This window comes from Aptenodytes patagonicus, chromosome 5 (genome assembly GCF_965638725.1).
Source record: "Aptenodytes patagonicus chromosome 5, bAptPat1.pri.cur, whole genome shotgun sequence".
Lineage (NCBI taxonomy): Eukaryota > Metazoa > Chordata > Aves > Sphenisciformes > Spheniscidae > Aptenodytes > Aptenodytes patagonicus.
The window spans coordinates 11289617-11309248 of NC_134953.1; the positions used below are offsets into that span (position 1 = coordinate 11289617).

The 19632-nt window shown below is 44.6% G+C and overlaps 1 protein-coding gene across 1 annotated transcript; it reads left to right on the plus strand.

The window, feature by feature from the left end:
* Window positions 1–344: 344 nt before the first annotated feature.
* On the plus strand, window positions 345–17723 carry PKD2L1 (polycystin 2 like 1, transient receptor potential cation channel). The gene is made up of 15 exons (XM_076338068.1): window positions 345–627; window positions 4539–4652; window positions 5996–6123; window positions 7297–7553; window positions 8446–8670; window positions 9035–9263; window positions 9624–9794; window positions 10520–10701; window positions 12927–13047; window positions 13743–13841; window positions 14611–14732; window positions 15060–15177; window positions 15436–15572; window positions 16349–16496; window positions 17511–17723. The coding sequence occupies exons 1-15, from the start codon at window positions 345–347 to the stop codon at window positions 17721–17723; spliced, it is 2547 nt and encodes an 848-aa protein (XP_076194183.1).
* Window positions 17724–19632: the final 1909 nt, after the last annotated feature.

Here is a 19632-nt window from a genome sequence, read left to right on the forward strand (position 1 = left end):
CTTCCCACGACGGCATCTGGGTCTGTTATCTCTGTTGGGAAGCAGAGAAGGTCTCCTGGATGTGTCGGTGTTCCCAGGACTGCTGGGATAACAGGGCTGACGGTGGTTCCTAACAACGGGTAGTGCCACCCCTCTGGTAGGTGTCACCAGCTGAGCTGGTATAAAAGAGAGAGAGGATGTGTGCTGTCTGTGGGAAGCTGTTTGGTGTGCCTTCTCCTGGGTTGCTGAGGCAGACAAGCTGTTTGGCATTGACTGATTCTCTCTCTGCTAGCTTACAACTCTAGCCTGGGCAGGCAGTCTCCACAATTCCAGTTAAAAAATACTTCTGCTGCCAGTGACCAGCCATGAGCTCATCTCACCTAAACAACAGAGCTGAGAGCCACTTTCGAGCCTCAGAGGAGCATGAACTGGAGGCAGTGGGGAAGAAAGCTTGGGATAATCCTGTTTACAATGGCTCTCCCTCTACCTCCTTGAAGATTCAAGCCATCTACAACCCCAAGTCCATCCTGGAGAACTTTGAAGAGGTAGGGGATCCGCTGCCCTACCAGGAAAAGCAGAACAAAGCTGTGGATGGGAAGACAAGTCCTTTCCTCAAGTGCTGTTTCTACATCTTCAGAGGCATCCGAGGTAAAGCTCTGATATCTCACTAGAAAGGATTTACTAGCCCCTGGGAAGAACAATGGTATGGGGGGGTGGGGTGAGTGTGGGGATGCAGAAGGTAGAAACCCCATAGTATCTGTGTAGCCCAGGAACCTGCCCAACATAGACTAGCGTTACCCCAGAGATCATCTTTGGCTGACCTGGAGGGAGCATCCTCATTCCGTGTGCCTTGCTGTAGCTCCAGGGTCTGTCCTGTTACCTTTGCTACAAGGCAGGAGGTACAGACAGACTTAGTGGTGTGCTCATGGTCATGCAATGAATCTGTTGGCAGAGCTTAGGTGTCCTGAATCCACAGGAACCATCGCTCCGGTGATGAGACTATTCTGTCTTTGTGTGCGTTTTCTAGATGGAGGGGTACTGGCCCCTGTGTTACAGTAAATTAAGAACTGACATAAATATCCACCAGAGAAAGTCTAGCACTGTCAGGACTGAAATGCAGATGATAATAGGAATGTATCAAACAAGGCTTTGCTTGAAGACAGCTGAAAGAAAGAGATGCTAGTTTCCAGGGGAATGAAATATTATGTAGGCTTATTCAGAGGCAATCAGAAAGCTGGGAGCAAGTCAGGTCTCCTGTAAGGATACAGCCCTGGGCAAGGGCATTTGTTGAACAGTTTCTTATAGGAGGCATAAAGTCCTAATGCTGTAAAAACAGGGAAGAAAAAGCAATAAACTATTTCTCGGGGAAACTATTATTTTCTTGCCAATGTGTCTTTCTTCCTGACTTAGAAGAAAAGGAACACGAGGAGCTCTGCTTTCCGGTCTTGCAAGAACCTTTCTCAGAGCTGTACCCTCAAACAGTACATGTGAGTGAGTAACGGTATAGCCTGGTCCTGAATTGCAGAGCCCCTCTATGATCAATTCTTTCTTACTTGTCGTTGCAGTTACAGTCTAACAGTATTAATTCACATGGAAGCCAGAGCTGAGGCTTTAGAGGTTTTTCCTGGCCAAGGAGCAGTGTTGGGCGGGCTTGGTGTATCAGAGGCAGTGTATCATTTACCTGTTTTATTCTGATATCCTTTCTTCTAGGCATTGTTTGAGATTTAAAAAGGAAAAACAAATCCATACTTTAACATCAAAATTCCATTTGTGAGATGCCAGGGTTGAAATTGGAGCACGCAAATGAAAATACCTGTCAGGACACTACAGCATTCCCTTCTTCTGTGACTGTTGCAGCAGTGTGTCCTGCCAGCAAGGGTGGTAAATAGGGTTGTAGGACAGACCAGAGCTGGGAAGATGAGATCCAAAGGTCAGTGCAGCCAGAAGAAAGGCCTCTATCCGCTTCACAGAGGTGGGGACTTCTTCCTTGGAGAATTTGCATCCTTCCTTCGCATTTTTACTAGGTGCTCATTGTTTTTCATTGCCTCTCCTAATATTGCTGGTTCCCCCTCCGCCCTCCCCTTCCATTTAATCACATAAGTGTCTCACATGGAAAATGGAGGTAGTAAAGATAAGTTGCTTAGCCATGGACAGTTTGTGGGTTTTTTTTTTGCTTAAAAACCGTTCCTTGGGATTATGTGTCCATAGCTTTTCGGGGGTACTGGTCATAGTTGGCTTACTGAGTTCTTTTCTTGTCCTCACCAGCTACTGGGTAGGACTACCAGTGAGCAGCTGCTGCTCCTAGTGCCGCTGCTCAGGACTGTTCCTCTCTAAACTGTGTCCAAACAACTCTGGGTCCTCCGGTTCCTGCCTGCCTCCTGCCACCTCAGCTGTTCGTGGCCAGTTTACAGACAGACTTTGCTGGGTATCTGGGTGGCACGGTGACGGGCACCCAGCTTCCTACTGCCTTTGGAAGGCTGTACCCGAGGCTGTAAGCTAGTCGCTCACCTGGGTCACAAGTCTGGTTCAAAAGCAGCCTTGGAAGATAATGTAGATGTTGCCATTAATTCTTACCAGTAACTTGTTACTATCAGGAAGGCGAGGATTACAAACAAATTGCATTGATTGCCTGTTTTCTAGATTCTGAGGTTTTTTTCTTTGCTCTGCCTTGTGAGTGCTGGACGGTTGTGCAAGATGCCATAAGGAAGCCCGGATGTCTTCCAGTCTTGAATATCCTTCTACTCCAAATGTCCTGTCCAAAACAGCTGCATCCCCAAGGGAGCAGGTGGTGCCACAGGAGACGCAGATGGGGGCGTGCTTCATGTATGAGGTGGTATATTTCCATGGCATGTTTCCTAAAGAAACAGCTGAAACCAAACCTCAACTGATATAGTTTTACAATTACTGGATGCAGTCTGAAAGGGTACTGGGCCAGCCTCATGGTCCTCCAGGTATAATTTTGGGCAGGTCTCTGAACCAAGTTTTCAAGGACATTTGATTGTCCCTGAATTTAGGTGTTCCCGAGTACACTTAAACTCCCAAAGCAAAGAAAGTCTGTGCCTCTGTTCCCAACATGTGGATAGTAGGGGTTCCCTGCCTCATGGAAAAATGAATAAACCTGTTAAAAGACTGTGGCATAGTCATATCTAGAGATGAAGGGTGTCATTTAAAAGTGACCTGAACAGGTGGGTGGTTGTTGCCCCCTGTTTTTCTCCGTTGTGGAGACTCACGCAGGCCACATGCTACTCCCTCCTGCACATGAGTTAATCCAGATCTTCTCCAGGCTCTCATTTCTGTTGCTGGTCTGGCATGTCCAGAACAGGCTACTGGTTTGTCTGTCCAGGAGTGAGGGTGGATGCTGCAACAGGCACTATGGTAGCTGAAGGTGGAAAAAGCTCTCTAATCTGTTGAGATGCCAAAGAACTATCGAAAGGACAGGAGTAAATGTGCACAGACCACTATACCACTTTTGCTTGCTCCAAAGAAAAAAGCCCTTTCTCCTCTGCCAGAGATGACTTCAAATGTGTGGCCTTTGATCAGCTTTGATCCTGGCTTGCAGGAAGATGATTGTTCTGTACTGCTGGGGATGGGCGTCAGGGCTGAGCTCTCTAGGAGCTGCAGAAAGCAGCAAGACTACGGGTATTATTGACATGGCTTCCATCACCAGGCTTTCAAGTGGAAATTCTTATGCCTTTCAACTTCAGGAGCGTTTCAGAAATCACAACAGAAAGCCATTACAGCAAGAACAAACAAATACACTAATGGTGTCAGGCAGTTCATCAAACCCAAAATATCAAGGCTCCTTTTAAAGGAAGTGTTTCTCTCTTTTTGATCAACCCTGCTGACGTTTAATGAGTTGCTTTCACTGTGTGAAGAAATCGGATCACTAGCTGGTGCAACTGGCATAACTGTATTGAAGTCAGCAGAGCTCCATTGATAGACATCCTGAAGATAATTTGGCTCTAAATTTTATGCTGAAAATACTGAGTTGGGTTATTTGATTGAGTCGTGACCTAGAAGAAATCTGCAAGAGTTTTTTAGGTAAGCAAGGGACAAATATTTGGGGCCTGATGGTCAATATACACTAAAAAGGACTAAGAGTTGTAAAGCTAGCATCAGATGCAGTTCTGCTATGGAAGTCCTATGAGAAGGTCGGCTGTTGGCACATGGATGACTGAGATGAAATTTTGTGTTTTCAAGAGTACTTGTGACAAAGACTGAATTTCTGTGAAGAGTAAGCTGAAAAACAGGCAGGAAAAGACCAGTCCATATTGAACTAAAAAAAAACTGGAGACTGATTTAGCAAAATAAGAAAGCGAATATATTTCAGTTTTGGTCAGCCCTAAATCTTTTGTTCATGCTGGAATGGTTCTTTTTAGGGGTTATTTAACACATTTTTACAGCTCTTAGTCAAGTTTTGAGAAGAAAAGTGGTTTTGCTTTGAAAAGTGATAAAAATCCAACTCCCAAGAGTGTTCTTTGGGAACGGGACTTCAGCTCCTCACATGGCCTTTGAGAATGGCCATCAAAACTCTCCAATTTCTTCTTTACACTCAACAGGTCTGTGGGGCACTACGCTGACTGAGAACACAGCTGAAAACAGAGAGCTTTATGTGAAGACCACACTGCGAGAGCTGCTAGTCTATATTGTGTTCTTGGTGGACATCTGTCTATGTAAGTAGCTGTCATATCTCATAGGTGTCTTTTCTGTGTGCAGCGCGAGGGGAATAATGTGAGGTTTTATTATTAGACTTCCTCACTCTGTTGTAGGTGTTAAATTTATTGTACAGGCACTCACTGCAGCAAGCAGGTGTGTCATTAACCTGCAGAATAGCGGCTACACACACAAGTAAAATCACTAACTATTGCTCTAGACCTAGTTGATATTGGTTAAGTTGAAGCAGTATTTTCTGATCCGTGTTATCACTCCACAGTCCTGGGAGAATCTGCCCAGGGTCTTTTCTTAGTTTCACAGCGAATGTTCAAATCCCAGAGAGCAGCTCTAGAAACTTCCTGGGATGAAAGACACAGGGTTCAGGGAGGGTTTTCCCCTCTGGGACTGGAGGGGTGGTGGAGATGATAAAGCAGATGGCAGCTCACACTGTTGTTCTTGGGTGGATTTAATGTGTCCCTGTGCTGAATGCTAATGGGCTCTGTGTGGGTAGAACAATGGCTGTTTGTTTTTTGGGAAGGTTAATTCATTATCACAAATGAGCACCTGTGGCATGGGACAGTGAAGAGGATTATATTTCATGAACCCTATGGCAGGAGAGATAGACAGACAATACCAACCTGAGTTACTATCGCACTGGCCCAGGGAGACAGTGCTTCAGCCACTCTTCCTAAAGAACAAAGATACGGACACAGACGTACATGTGGTTGCACACTGACTCATCCAGAAGTGTGTGTGCGGGGGTCTTGAATGTCAGCTGCTTTATTTTTATGGTGCCCTTTCAACAGTAGGACATATTCTTAGTGATCACCATGATGGACGCTTTTCTGCAGGAAGGAGCACTGGAGAGTTGAAACAACATGTTCAGGGAAGTTAGAGCCTGCTCCTGTTTGACGTTTCTTGGTAGATGAGAACTTAACTGGAGCTTTCCACTTGGGAAAATGGGGTGGTTGCTATACCTTTTTGGATTCAGATCAGAACTTCAAAATACAGATCATGGACTTTGTTCTGAGAAAGAAAATTTCTCTCAGAAATCTAGTCTGAGGAAAAAAAATTGTTACCCAGGATGTTCAGTTGTATCATCCAATGATCTTCTCTGGCTTTTAAACTCTTACAGTCTGTCAGTCTGACAGTTTAAATTCTGGAACATGCAACAGATAAGTTTGTAAATCCCTAAGAAAGCAGAAAGTAATATGATTAGAGTTCCCAAGGTTTCTTCTCTTGTGCCTTGCTCAGCTTACCTGTGTTAGTATAAGCTACACAGAAAGTGAATATATACATATATTTATGTCAGGCTCCAATATTCAGGTATAAGGGAGGACCCTCCTCTTGTCTCTTCTTTTAGTGACATATGGAATGACAAGTTCCAATGCCTATTACTACACCAAAGTGATGTCTGAGCTCTTCCTGCAGACCTCTACGGACGGCCGTGTCTCCTTCCAGTCCATCGGCAGCATGGCTGACTTCTGGGTGGTGAGTACAAGTCTGGCCTGGCATGGGGAGCCCTGGAAATCTCAACTGGACTGGGATATTCAATTCCCTCTGAATGTGCTACCTAGTGCTTTCAGCAAGGTATTTCGTTGCCACAAGCTTTTGCCAGCTACTAGCAATAGTTACAATATCATTTGCCTGCAAAATATCCACTGATTTAAAATATAATTTATCCCTCTGAGCACTGTGGCCAGAATACTGGCTAGGCTAAGTGTTGTGTGTGCCCAGAAGAGTCCATTCCCCAGAAAGTTACCAGCTAGGCAGGCAGGACATAACAAAAAGAAATTTCTGTGATACGATGCTCGTTGCACAGATAGGGAGTACCAGCCCGGACAGGCCAAGTGACTTACTCCAGGTTTCCTTGTGGTAGAAATGGCTTTGAATCCTACAGTCCAATGTCTTTGTGCTGGTTTCTTAGTAATAAGCCTATGTCCATTTTCATGGTCAATTGTGGGAACAGCATACTTAACCTGCCTGTAATTCATGCCTGGGCTGGTCCGATCTATAGATACTTTACGAAGAAGCTGGATTAAAATTTGCATTGACTTTTATCAAAGAGAATAAAGAGGTGAAAAGATGTCTAGGGTCTAACACATTTCTGTCAAAGAACTGGTGAAGGAATAATATGAGCCACAGTGAATGCTGTTGAGATATTGCAATCACTTATCTCTGACAGTCAGCCAGAAATTGTTTGTCAGTTAGCTTTGTCTTTTCCTGCTGTATTAAAAAAGTAAAATGAACTATGGCACTATTGGTTTTCCCCCACTGTTTCCAGGGCACTGGCACACCCCCTTTTCATAATTCACACCTCATGCCAGGACAACTCCTTGAGACTTGTGCTCACTGAAGTGGAAGGGACAAAGAGGCTTGCAGGGCCCTTTGTCTCTTCACTGACCCAATAAGGTGCAACAACCATGTTACAGGCCTGCAAGAAGCCAACAACGACCCCGCTGCCCAGCATCCCTCCTCCACCCCATGACTCCACCAGCCCTGGTCTTTCCCCTCCTTAGCATATACCCAACACAAGCTTCTACTACTTTCCATCTTGGGGACTAGAGAGGAGTGGGTCAGGTTTTACTATCTCAAGCCTAGGCCAAGAAAATTTCTCCGATATGTGGACTATGAAGAAGTTGTTCTCCTCTCCCTCTCTTGCAGTATGCACAAGGTCCCCTTCTGGATAATCTTTACTGGACAAAGTGGTACAACAATGAGTCCCTAGCAGCGCATGGCACCCAGTCATACATCTATTATGAGAACCTGCTGCTGGGTGTCCCACGCATGCGACAACTGAAAGTGAAGAACAATTCCTGTGTGGTCCATGATGACTTCAAGGAGGAAATCTCAGGCTGCTATGATGTATACTCAGAAGACAAGGAGGAAAGGGTCTCCTTTGGACTCATCAATGGAACGGCGTAAGTACATCTTCTGCTGTTCAGGATTAGAAAATTTGTGATTTTTTTTTTTTTGTTTCTTTGTTTCTTTTAGTTCCCCCAAATTAGTCTCTTCTAGTTAAAATAAGATCTGCTGAGCCACAGGATGCCAGGGTTGAGCTTTTCATATAAGGCTGGAAGTCCCCTTGCAGTCAGCGGCAGCAAGTCCCTTTTGTCTATCAATAAGGCCAAGTGTCTCTGAGGAAAAGCACAACAGGATGAGTGGCAGAGTGGGACCTGTTGGGAAAGCCATGAAAAATCCAGTGGAGAATTAGGTAGAGATTGTTGTCTGTTTTTAAGAGGGTAAGGATAAATAGAGACCTTTGGGACCAGACCTCTCAAATGGATGATGCTATCCGCTTCCCTCCTGGATTTCAGGAGCCAGAGAGAAGGGATTGCATCTCTTTCATCTTGAAAACCTATTTCTCTATAATCATGTGAGGTAGCTGCAGTTTAATAACCCTTTGCTTGCTGCATGAGTCTTGGTCTGTGAATGAGAAGCTACTGTTCATAAGGAAATATGAGTGCAAGCGTGTTCTAAGCAAAGGGCTGAGTGCAACATGGTAGAAGGCAACCCAGCAGATCCTGGGAGTAACCTCCATGCAAGCGAGACTGTGGCATAGCCAACGAACCTGCAGAATTTTCCCTCCATAGTATCACAAGTTGTGTTGTGTCACTGCTGGGAAGCACTAGGTCAGAAATCTATCAACAATGAAGAACTGATGTAGGCTCAGGTCTGGAACAGGAATTAAATGCCAATTCTTTAATTAAAAACTGCTCTGTCCCTTGAAGATGTAGTCTAGTTTCTCCTGGCAACAAGGTCATATCCAAGCCTGGGATTGCGATGCCTTTGCTTATGGCTTGTCTGTTGCAGGTGGAGGTACCATTCTGAGGAGGAGCTGAGTGGCTCATCTCACTGGGGAAGACTAACCACTTACAGTGGAGGAGGATACTACATAGACCTCAAGTTGACCAGAGAAGAGAGTGCTGAAGCCCTGAAAGTCTTGAAGGAGAAGTTGTGGCTGGATCGGGGGACACGAGTTGTCTTCATTGATTTCTCTGTGTATAATGCAAATATCAATCTGTTCTGCATTCTGAGGTAAGCAGAGTCCCACTGAATATTCTTCTGCCTCTTGCTTCTTCCTCAATGCCACAGTTTCTTAAAATGCAAATATTTTAATATGGTCCACCAGGGGGTAGGACTGAGTGGTGTCAGCAGATGTTGCATAGATTAGTAAGAAGTCTTGGTCTTCCTGACATAACCAGTCACACTTTCCTTCACCTTTCACCCTTCCCTATCACGGGCAGTGAAGCAGCAGAGGTAAGGCTGCATAAACACATGCACAACTCTTCCACTCATGGTTTGGTGGATAGCTCATGCTCAGGTTTGATGCCTCTCAAAATTATCTAAGAGCCTTCCTCCCCCTGACTGTAATTATCAGAGTCTTCTTGTCCCCTTCAAGGTTAGTGGTTGAGTTTCCAGCCACTGGTGGTGCCATTCCCTCCTGGCAAATCCGGACAGTCAAGCTTATACGATACGTCAGTGCATGGGACTTCTTCATTGTTGCCTGTGAAATTGTCTTCTGTGTCTTCATCTTCTACTATGTGGTGGAGGAGATTTTGGAGCTGCGTATCCACAAGCTTCAGTACTTCACCAGCATCTGGAACATCCTTGATGTGGTTGTCATTCTGGTGAGGATCCTTGCACACTTTTTTGGGGGGCAGCAATGGCAGAGCGGTATAAGAGCCAAAACAAATGAAGGAACGGGGAGACTGGTCTAGATAAGACAAGAGCTGGCACATGTTTTGCTCCAGTAGCAAAATGAACTAGCAGAGTAAATGAACACATGCTCTTCTATCAGCTGTTAGGAGAAAATTCTTTCCTTAGAGATGCCCGAGAGGCTGTGAAGTCATTCAGTGCATTAAGACCTTATTTCCACCCCCTACCAGTAGACTGCAGTTGTGAAGTGTGATGCCAAGGAATTCTGTGACACTTTAATTTCTGCGGAAAGCATAGGCACAGCGATCACTGCAGACTCTTCCTCTTCGCAGCTCTCCATCGTCGCTATTGGTTTTCACATCTTTCGCACCATTGAGGTGAACAGACTTTTGGGAGAGTTGCTGAAACACCCCAACACCTATGCAGACTTCGAGTTCCTGGCATTCTGGCAGACACAGTACAACAATATGAATGCAGTCAACTTATTCTTTGCCTGGATCAAGGTATTGTAGGGGGTTTGGGAGGTGCCAGGCCTCCAGTCTCAGACCTCTTCCTCTAGATAGCTTGGGGGGTTGACTCTTCCATCCCTCTGAGTGAATGAGGGTAACAGCTATATAACAGAGAAGGTTCTTCCTCAAAGTCATATGCTCTGTCTTGCAGTAAATCCAGACAACCTTTCACCCTGCGTTCTGAGGCCAGTTATTTGGAGATAATGGACAAAGAGACAAGCTCAGCCACTGTGGTGTAAAAGTGGTTTTAGGAAATCCTGAGTACAATATAACTTTGTCCATCCCATACTATTTTAGTGTTTTGGAGGATAATCTAGCAAACCATGTTTTCCTTTCACGATGGCCACCCAACAACTGGGAATGACTCGTCTGTTGGCATGGACCTTGCATTTCAACCAAGGCATCTTGGTGTGGTGGAAAGCCACACCGTACTTGGGGCTCCTTATTATCCTCAAGACATTTGTCCTTATAGAAGTCCCTCTTTATATTTTCCTTTGTCATAGGTAAAAAAGTCATATGTTTATGATCCCACAGGAAGATAGTGGCACACCTGGGACAAATATTCTGAACACTAAGCCACCATTCCCCTAGCCTGGCAGTCTTCTCGGCGCTTTGGTACTATAGTGAACCTCTTGTCTTAGTAAGCGTTCGCATATATGAGAGAGACTGACCTAGCTGATGGTTTGACCTAACTTTGCCCCTGTTCTTTCTTCTTGCAGATATTCAAGTATATTAGCTTTAACAAAACAATGACCCAGCTCTCCTCTACACTGGCACGTTGCGCCAAGGACATCCTGGGCTTTGCCATTATGTTCTTCATTGTCTTCTTTGCCTATGCCCAGCTGGGTTACCTTCTTTTTGGGACACAAGTGGAAAACTTCAGTACCTTTGTTAAGTGCATGTAAGTGTATAAGTCAGAACCATGTTTTCATCATTTCATCAAAGGAATTTTAACTACTTTCCAACCTCTCCCTAGTTGGAAATCTGAATGTCAATCAGACATTTGTTGTATCTCATTGTAATAAAGCCACAATGGCTAATAAGTTGCTCACAGTCCTCCAGCTGTGACATCTTCATAGACAAAAGAACGCAGTGAGAAAATTGAGGGTTACAGACAGATTTCTGGTTGTCTGGTGTTTATCAGTAAGGGCGCGAGTAGCTGGCCCTACCAGCCTTTGAGACTCCTTGCAGCCCTACAATTCAATGGAAATCCCAGCCTTTTCATGGGAGCGTTTAGTGGGAAGTTTCAGTTTGCTGAAGCCTAGACAGCTTTCCCTTGATGTGGAGTTGTTAGGCACACCAAGGGTACTCAACATGCAAAGTGGTTTAATGTCTTTCTGCAGAAAAGCATCATAACTCAGCTGACAATTTAGTTTCAGTTCTGCAGGACCTTCTGTCACCTTCTTGCCTGCTGTGGGTCCGTAAAGGTGGTAGAATGGTGCTGTCTGACTGTCACTGAAACCTTGGCAAATTTGTGTTTTTATACACCAGCTTTAGGCCTAGTTAGGTTAAACTTCTCTGTAATTCTGGTGGTAAGAACTAAATAGCTCAAAATAAGTGTTCTGAGGTAGGCTCAGAGTGTTTGTGTGTGTGTGTGTTTGTGTGTGTGTGTGTGTGTGTGTTTGTGTGTGTGTGTGTGTGTGTTTGTGTGTGTGTGTGTGTTTGTGTGTGGGGGTTTTTTTCAATAAGGAAGAGGCCCAGATAGAAGCTCCAGAGTTTTGAAATTCTCTGGCTTCCAAATACACTTGCTGATCACATCGTTTCAGTGTCTGCACAACAGCTGCATGAAAACTTTTCTGTTTTTCATCAGATAGTGCACTTTAATTCAAACAAAGATTTGGAAGGAATACTGTTTGTTGCTACAGGGTTTTCACAGGGAAAAGCAGAAGTAATGCATTTATCTTATCAAGAGCATAGCTTTAAACACTGAAATGAAAAATTCAGAAACTTCATATTTATATTATTTATAAATATATCTGATTTTGATACGATAGCAGCTCTATTTCTGAAAGTTGGTAGTCATATAATATGCTAATTTTAATACAAATTCAGCATGAAGTTTTCTAAAATATGCTGTATAATAGTCTAAATAAGATTACGTAGACATTTTCAAAGCAAAAGAGATAAAAATAATTTCTTATTGGAAGGAGATTTTTCAACATCACTGAATTGGGACAATTTAAACCAAAGAAGAGGAAGCAATGCCATATTCCTCTTCCTTAGACCTGGAAAACATTCCCAGCTCCCTAAATAGTCCAAATGCAAGGAATCTGAAATGGAGCTTTGCATTTTTCAGACAGGATTTTCAGGCTCCGGGCTCTCTTTCCCCTTTCATTTTTTTCACTGGAGGATATTTTTTTACAAGGGTCACTTCACTGATCAATTTCCAGAGAAGTTCCACAGAAAATGTATCAAGGTACCTGAGATGGGGGATGACCAGTGGGTGGATGAGCACCCACAGAAGGGGGTGTTGAGGAAGAGAGCTAAGATATCCAGTCTCAGACAGCCCTTCAGTCCGTGGGCTTGCTCAGGCAATGCACAATGTTAAGGGAGGTACCTGCTACAGCAGCGGTTTTCAGCCTGTGTTCCACAGACCTCTGGCATCCAGGTCCTGCTTTAAGGGGTCTACAAGAGGTAACTGAGATAAGGAAGCTTCTGATCAATAGACTGAAACTTGCTTTGTTACAGGGGCTATGAATTGCAAAAGGCTGAAGAGCACTGTCCAGTACTAACATCCTCTCTACAGTCTCATGAACTCTCTTGCCAGAGAAGGCTTCAGTGAGTCAAATGCCTTTATAAGGGAAAATTCAGGTTGTTTTTGTTTTGGTTTTTTGTTTTTAACTCCTGTTTAGACCAAAACACACTTTGAACAAACAGAAATTTGTGTGGAAAACATGTTTTACTTTCCAGACAGCTCTTGCTCTAACCAGATCAGCTCCATTCACCCCTGAAATGCTATGGATACACTTAAGTCACCAGTCAGACTGAGTGACTTAGACCCTGTTCTGGCTTGTGCCTGTGACCATCTGGGCTGCAGGCAGGTTCAGGGTTCACCTCAGGACTGTCTGAGGAGGTAGGATAAATATATGTGCCTTTGTGTGACCTTGTGCTCTTCCTCTCCTCCAGCTTCACCCAGTTTCGGATCATTCTCGGTGATTTTGACTACAATTCCATTGACAATGCCAACAGGGTCCTTGGGCCTATTTACTTCGTCACCTATGTGTTCTTTGTTTTCTTTGTGCTCCTGGTAAGCAAGAAAGCCCTCCTTGCCCCTATATTGACCGCAGTGTTTGAGAGACCCCTCCTGATAATCCCTGAGTTAGGTGCAGTGCAAATGGTTAGAGAGAAAGGAAGGTTCTGTTACGATAGCTTTGCAGTGCAAATAGACCAAAGTAGACAAAGAGCACGTCATTGCAATTGGGGATTTGATGATCAGGGTGATTAAGGGCCATAATCACAGCCTTTAAGGCGAAGACTAAAACTGATTTGGAATACCAGTGATGTAGTAGCTGAATTCAAGGGGATAAGTTCAGCTGCCCTGTAGCAGGCAGTGAACAAAGCATGGGGGACAGCCTCTGGCTTCCTAGGCAATGGATGCAGAGGAATACTCATAATGACCAGGTTAAATACCCAGTGCTAGGAATCCAAATGTAACCTAAGATCTTGCAGGAGAGGCTACCAAAGATGGTATTTGAGCTGGGAACAAATGTACCTTCGGCCACTGCTTTAACTGCAAGGACCTCCTCTCCAGTGAGAAAGCACTGTGTGGCTGAAGTGGGCCTTCCCTTCACCCACTTTAATTTGCCCAAGGGATACGCCGTGTGGAAACAGCTCCTTGTTTAACTAAGCCCTGCATGACTATGCCTGTCTCTTGCTGCTTCAGCTGCTGGAGCAGGCAAGATGCCTCATGCTTATTAATCTCTTTTCTTCCCCTTTTTCTAGAACATGTTTCTGGCGATCATCAATGACACCTACTCAGAAGTCAAGGAGGAGCTTTCAAGCCAGAAAGATGAGCTGCAGCTCTCGGACATCTTGAAGCAGGTGATGAATAGTGAAAGCTGTGCTACTTTCTAGCTAAATTCTGAAACATCTTCTGGTAGTCTCTGACCTACGTGGAATTTACTAGAGAAAAACAGTGGTTGCCAACACCAGATCCACCTTCTTGGTGCACACAGGAGTGTCAGTTCCTTTCCGGGATAAATCAAGCTCCCAGGTTCTTTGGCAATGGGAAGATGAGAAAGCAGGGGCTGGGGGAATCCTGTTACTTGAGCATGCTGGTAGTGTTTCTGAGAGACTTTTCTTCCCAGGACAGCCTCTAGGCAAAGCTCTTTCAGTCCTTGATAGAGTGTACTTTGATCAATAAAATGGCAAGTCCTATTTCGCTAAGCTGAGCATGTCACAGTGGTGCAAATCTAGTGGGTTACATCTGGATTTCCCATGGGCAAATTCCAGAAACGGTCTTGGAACTTCACAACTCTGTGCTGTGGGACCAACATTCTGCAAAGAATGGCATTTGAGATGTCTTAAACAGCTGATGACTGGGAGCTCAGAAAAAGGGAGAGTCAGGAGGAGAAAAGCAGAGGGCAAACTTTGTCATGGAGAGTCTGGCTACCATGTTGGTGTCGCTTTGAAGGCGTGATCCTAGTTTAGAGATGGGGCTTATTCAGCAGCATTGTATTTTTGCTTCTGGAAAGCTTAAAATCTCCCTGTATTACTTAGCATCTGCTCACCATATTGCATTGTCCGCTCTGCCCTATTTTTCACTGTTCTACCTGCATGACTCCATGTCCATTTGCACCTTTGGTAACAGAGCTACAACCGGACGCTCATGAGGCTGAAGCTGAAGAAGGAGCGGATTTCCGATGTGCAGAAAGCACTGCAGAATGGAACAAAAGAACTGGACTTTGAAGAATTCAAGAACAGCTTGAAGGAGTAAGTGAGTCAGCCTAAGGGATGCCCGCTTACCCCTTTCTCTTCGTCATACAGGTAATTTAAATTTTCTGGCTTTCAAGGCTGAGAGAGCAGTTAGCTCAGATCTGGGCAATGTAAGACTCAAAAAAATACTTACCATCTTTCCTCATGTGTTTCATCTCCTGTTCTAAATGGGTTTGTGCTGCTACCTCTTTCCCATTTGGGATGGTTAGGTTTGTCACTGGCAGGAGGAAACGATACGCTGATTTCAAAAGGCATGCTCCCGCACTGTTACAGCCTAACAGTGTAATTCAGTGCCTTGAGCTTTCTCTTTCTATTCTTTTGCAGACTGGGCCATGCAGACCATGAGATCACAGCAGCCTTCTCCAGGTTTGACAAAGATGGCAACCATATCCTTGATGAAGAGGAGCAACAGCAGATGAAGCATGACCTAGAGGCGAAAAGGGTAAAAAAAAAAAAAAAAAAAAAAAAAAAAAAAAAAAAGGGCAAGGAGAGAAACCGTCTATTTGGTAGAGATCACTCCAAAGTGGCCTCAGGAATCTTTGGGTTTGTGGTATAAACTAAGCAGGCAACTCAAATACAGCTCCAACTCTGCCTGGATAGCAGCTGAGTATATCACTGCCTGTGCAGCTCTGTTATTAGCAGTGAAGCTGACACAGAGTTAGTATCCAACTTTGCAGGAGTTTCTTTATCTATCTTCTAGGTTGCTCTGAATACAGAGATTGAAAATTTGGGGAAATCCTATGGTGACAACAACCTGGATGAGAATCTGACCTATGTGGAAGCAAGGAATAACCACGCCAATAAGGCCAGCTGGGTCTCCAAAGAAGAGTTCCAAGTGTATGTTTGTGCTGGCAGTAGTTTAATCCCCCTGCAAATGAGGGGTCTGATCCCCTGCTGCTTCCTTCCCTGATGTAACTGTTTACACTGGTGCTGAGAAGTTTCAGTAAGATCTTGTCCCTTTCTGTCTTGCACACGTGTAAATGAGCAGGTCAGGAGAGAACTGGGACAGTTCTTGTAATGTAGTTTGCTTGTTCCTGTAAAAGATTGGGTTAAGAAATTTTGCTTTCTGCCTCTTGAATAACTTCTGCAGCTGTCAGCTGGCCACAGGCTGTGCTGTCATCTTTCAGGTCAGAAGGTAGGCCAGATAACTGGTCCAGGGGAAGTTGATACCTTTACAGAAGGTCCTGTGGGAATAAATATCCTTGATTTATAGCCTAGTTTGCCTCCATCCTCCAGGTTTGAGAATAACACTTGGCTGTTTCTTCCACAGGAGGAGCATGGGATAAATACAGCACAGAGAATCAGGAGATCCTGATTCTGCTACTGAGAAACACTGAGCAATCCACATAGGGCCATATCAAGGGAGAGGCAGGTGCAATATTTAATAATGGGATTATATTGTGACCCAAACTGGTTGAGATCCATCCTAAGCAGAATCACTGATTACAGATGAAAACACAGTGTAGCAGGGAGTTACGTCTTCAGTGGTTATGAATCAGTTCTCTGATGTGGAGCATTCACTTCTGTTTGGGGTCTGTCCATAAGATTTCTGCTGCAAATCCCGCTGTTCATCACAACAAAAAGCTTGCAAATGCTCTCCATGTCTTCCTCAGCCTCCTGCAACGTGTGCTGCAGCTGGAACAGTCCATAAACAGCATTGGCTCCAAGATTGATGCAGTGGTGAGCAAGCTAGACGTGCTGGAAAGGAACAAGCTGAAGAGGAAGGACCTGTTGGGCAAGCCACTGGACAATGTTAGCAAGGTTAGTAGCCCTCCACCATGCATTTGAACCAGCTTCAGGGTAGCTGACCAGCCCTGCTATGTGAATGGACCTGGTATCATCTTTGCTTTCCCAGTCCCCATTGACATAAGACAAAAAGGGTTGGTCAGGGTCAGCATTTTGTATGATCACACCTCTTCTGTTCAAGCACAGTGACAAAAAGCTTCTTGCTTTCGTGTCCCCCCAGTTAACCATGGTACCCTTAAACACACCTTCCAGCTCCTTTGAGGCCAAGCTCATTCCTGTGGCAGTGGATGCAATTCACTTGTCTTCAGTTTCTTTGCACCTACTTACTCTCGGGCGTCAAAAAAGATCACACTGTCCCTCCCAGCAAGAGCAGCTCATGATAGCATTGTGGACTGTGATCTTAACATCTTGCCTGTGGATTATTTATCACACATGAGGTGGAAGATTGTTAGCAGTGTGCCTATAGCACCTCATTGCAGACTTGCAACTTTTGCCAAAGACTGCCTGTATTCAGTCAACCAGCATATTTGGGGTCTTCAGCTTTAAAGTCAAAGGCAGAAAGGCATGCAGGAGCGATGTCATTACTTCGTGTCTTTATGGCTTTCATAAGAACAGTCCAACAGTACACAGTGACCTAGCTGAGTCAGAAAGAAGGCGCTCTCTTTCACAGAGTAGTTCTGTGATCCCTTCCCGTCTGAAAGAGTAGTCTGGAGGGTCCTACTTCTCATGTGAACATGCCTGAAAGATGATTCGAGTGTTTGCTGGCAGATTTGCTTTGCCCCGGGATTTCTGTGAATGTTCTTGTAGAGGGCGAAAAGGGATGACTGCCTAATGCTTGAATGTACATTCATCAGTATATTGCAGCAAACAGTATATTGGATCTTTAATAGACAGGCAGGTTGTATTAATTTCTGGAAGAATGTGGGGAGATATTTAAGTATCATGCACACCTTGTCTCTCTCCTGGAGCGTTGCTAGACTTCTTGGTAGCTTGCTAGCAATGCAGGTCACTCTTTCTTCTGGTTCACAGGAGGAAGAACCCAGTCAGGAAGAGCTGCTCCCCCAGAGCCTAGACCAGCTGGGGAAAGAAGAAGCAGAAAGCTGGGGAATGGAACGTGTACGGGGAAACAACCTGAGTGGCAACTCTTCCCAAAATGGGGTCTACCCCATCTTGCCCAGGCCAAGTGTGCTGGGATCTCAGGTGCCCAAGAACATCCAGCCGCAGTCTGATGTGTGCTTCTAGCGAACAGCCCAATGCTCCTAGTCTGCCACCCACCATACTAAGTCACTGTCAGTTGTTTCCCCGCTGTTAGAAAAATGAGGACAGCTGGACGCAGATACCACTGTTGCCAGGAACTCATAATGTGAAAAGTCAGGGATGCTCTTTACACATCATTACATTGGAAATGTCACAGAGCTAGAACTTCTGGCCCCTGTATCTCTGGAGTAGGTAGAAATTTGGAACCAGGTGTTGCATTAGTTTTCTGCCTCTGAACAGGCCGACGCAAAGTCTTTTCTCTATCCTTTCCCAAAAAGTAGAGACCCCAGAACTCTGTGAACGCTTATGTCCAGAGTGGCACATTGCAACTTGTTCCCAACACACACAATTGTCTGCATGACAAAGAGGCGGTAATCATGTAAACAAAGAAGAATATAATAATTAGTGTGAGAAATTTAGTTATTTGTGTCTACCTGGTTACCAGCAGTTTTGTTCTGTTGTAGTTTGTTTCCAGAACGCTTTGGTAACCCTCTCTGTACCTCAGGTTCAGATGTTGAGAAAAGAGGATACTAACACCTTACTCTGGATAACAAAAATGAGAGTTGGGAGGGGATCTGAAATATCATAAACAGAGAAGCAATTGTTACTGGTAGGGTCCGAGGTCTGAGTGTTAGGGAACAGACCTCTGGTTATATGGTTTCTAACACAGCTGTTGACACTAAGAAATCTTTGTTGCCTATTTTCACACTCCTTAAATTGCATTTCAAGGTACTTCACAAAACCAGCACCATACGTACAAAGTTGTGACACTTCTAATTTTTGTCAAGGAAACAATTTTGTTTGCAGTGGTGGGTGCTGACACCATTTCAGTTTAGGAATATTGTGAAAATGAGGTGAATGTTAGGCTTTTCAATCACGTGCAAAATACTTCTTTTCCGGGCATTTTTCACTTTGCTGAGACTTCTCTTTCCTTGTAGTTAGTGCAGACTATTGCAGCTATTACAGGACCACCGTAAATGTATTTCAAATATCTTAATCGCTGGTATTCTACAATAGTTAACCTCAAATAGGCTCTGTAGGCTTCAAGCCAATGGAAATGTGAGTTGTCCCAGACCACTGCTAACAACTCATATTAATGCTACACTGTTTAGTGAGCTGTGCAGTGATAGGTTTAGTGGGGACGTTGTGCAGTGGCATTTTGTATTGCCACCTTTTCAAGATGGATGTGTCACTGTGTTCTGGGGGAAAGCCTCCCTGGGAGCATCTGAAGGACTTCAGGATCAGCCCTGTCCCCAGATGGCCCAGGCTCCAGGGCTGTCACAGCTATAAGATATCATTGATAAACTGAAGCAGAGGGTCATTCAGCTGCTGGAGCCTAGCAGGAGCTGTGAGACCTTGTCACCCAGCCCATGGGGAGCTTAGATTTCAGCAAGAGCTGTAGATGCAGGAACTGCAGGGTCTCACAGCTCACTTCCCCTCAGCTGCTCCTGCTGTTGGGGATATGACTTATCTGTGAGACATTGTCATGGTTCTCGACTCCCAGCTCCACTGAATTCAGAACTGACCAAGAGCTTCTTACCTTCAGCTTTTCCAGCTGAACGCAGAACAATGATGTTGCTTATTTCCTCCTACTCAGCATTGAAGCTATTCTCTTATTCAGAAGAAAACAGCCTATGTCAGGAGAACTTCCTGACATAGGCTTTTTTTTTTTTTCCAAATTTTAATTAAACAGAAAATCCATATGCTAAGCTGTAATTGAACAGAGGAGCTACATGCTCTCTAATGGGCAGTTAATGAATCGGGTGCTCTGTGTGTTGAAAGGCACAGAGGAAGGTTCTTCCTTAAATTAATTTGTAAGACCTTGTTTTAGATCCTGGCTCAATAGCAGACTATGGTTATTGAAGCCTAATTGCAAAATAAAAAATATAGACTG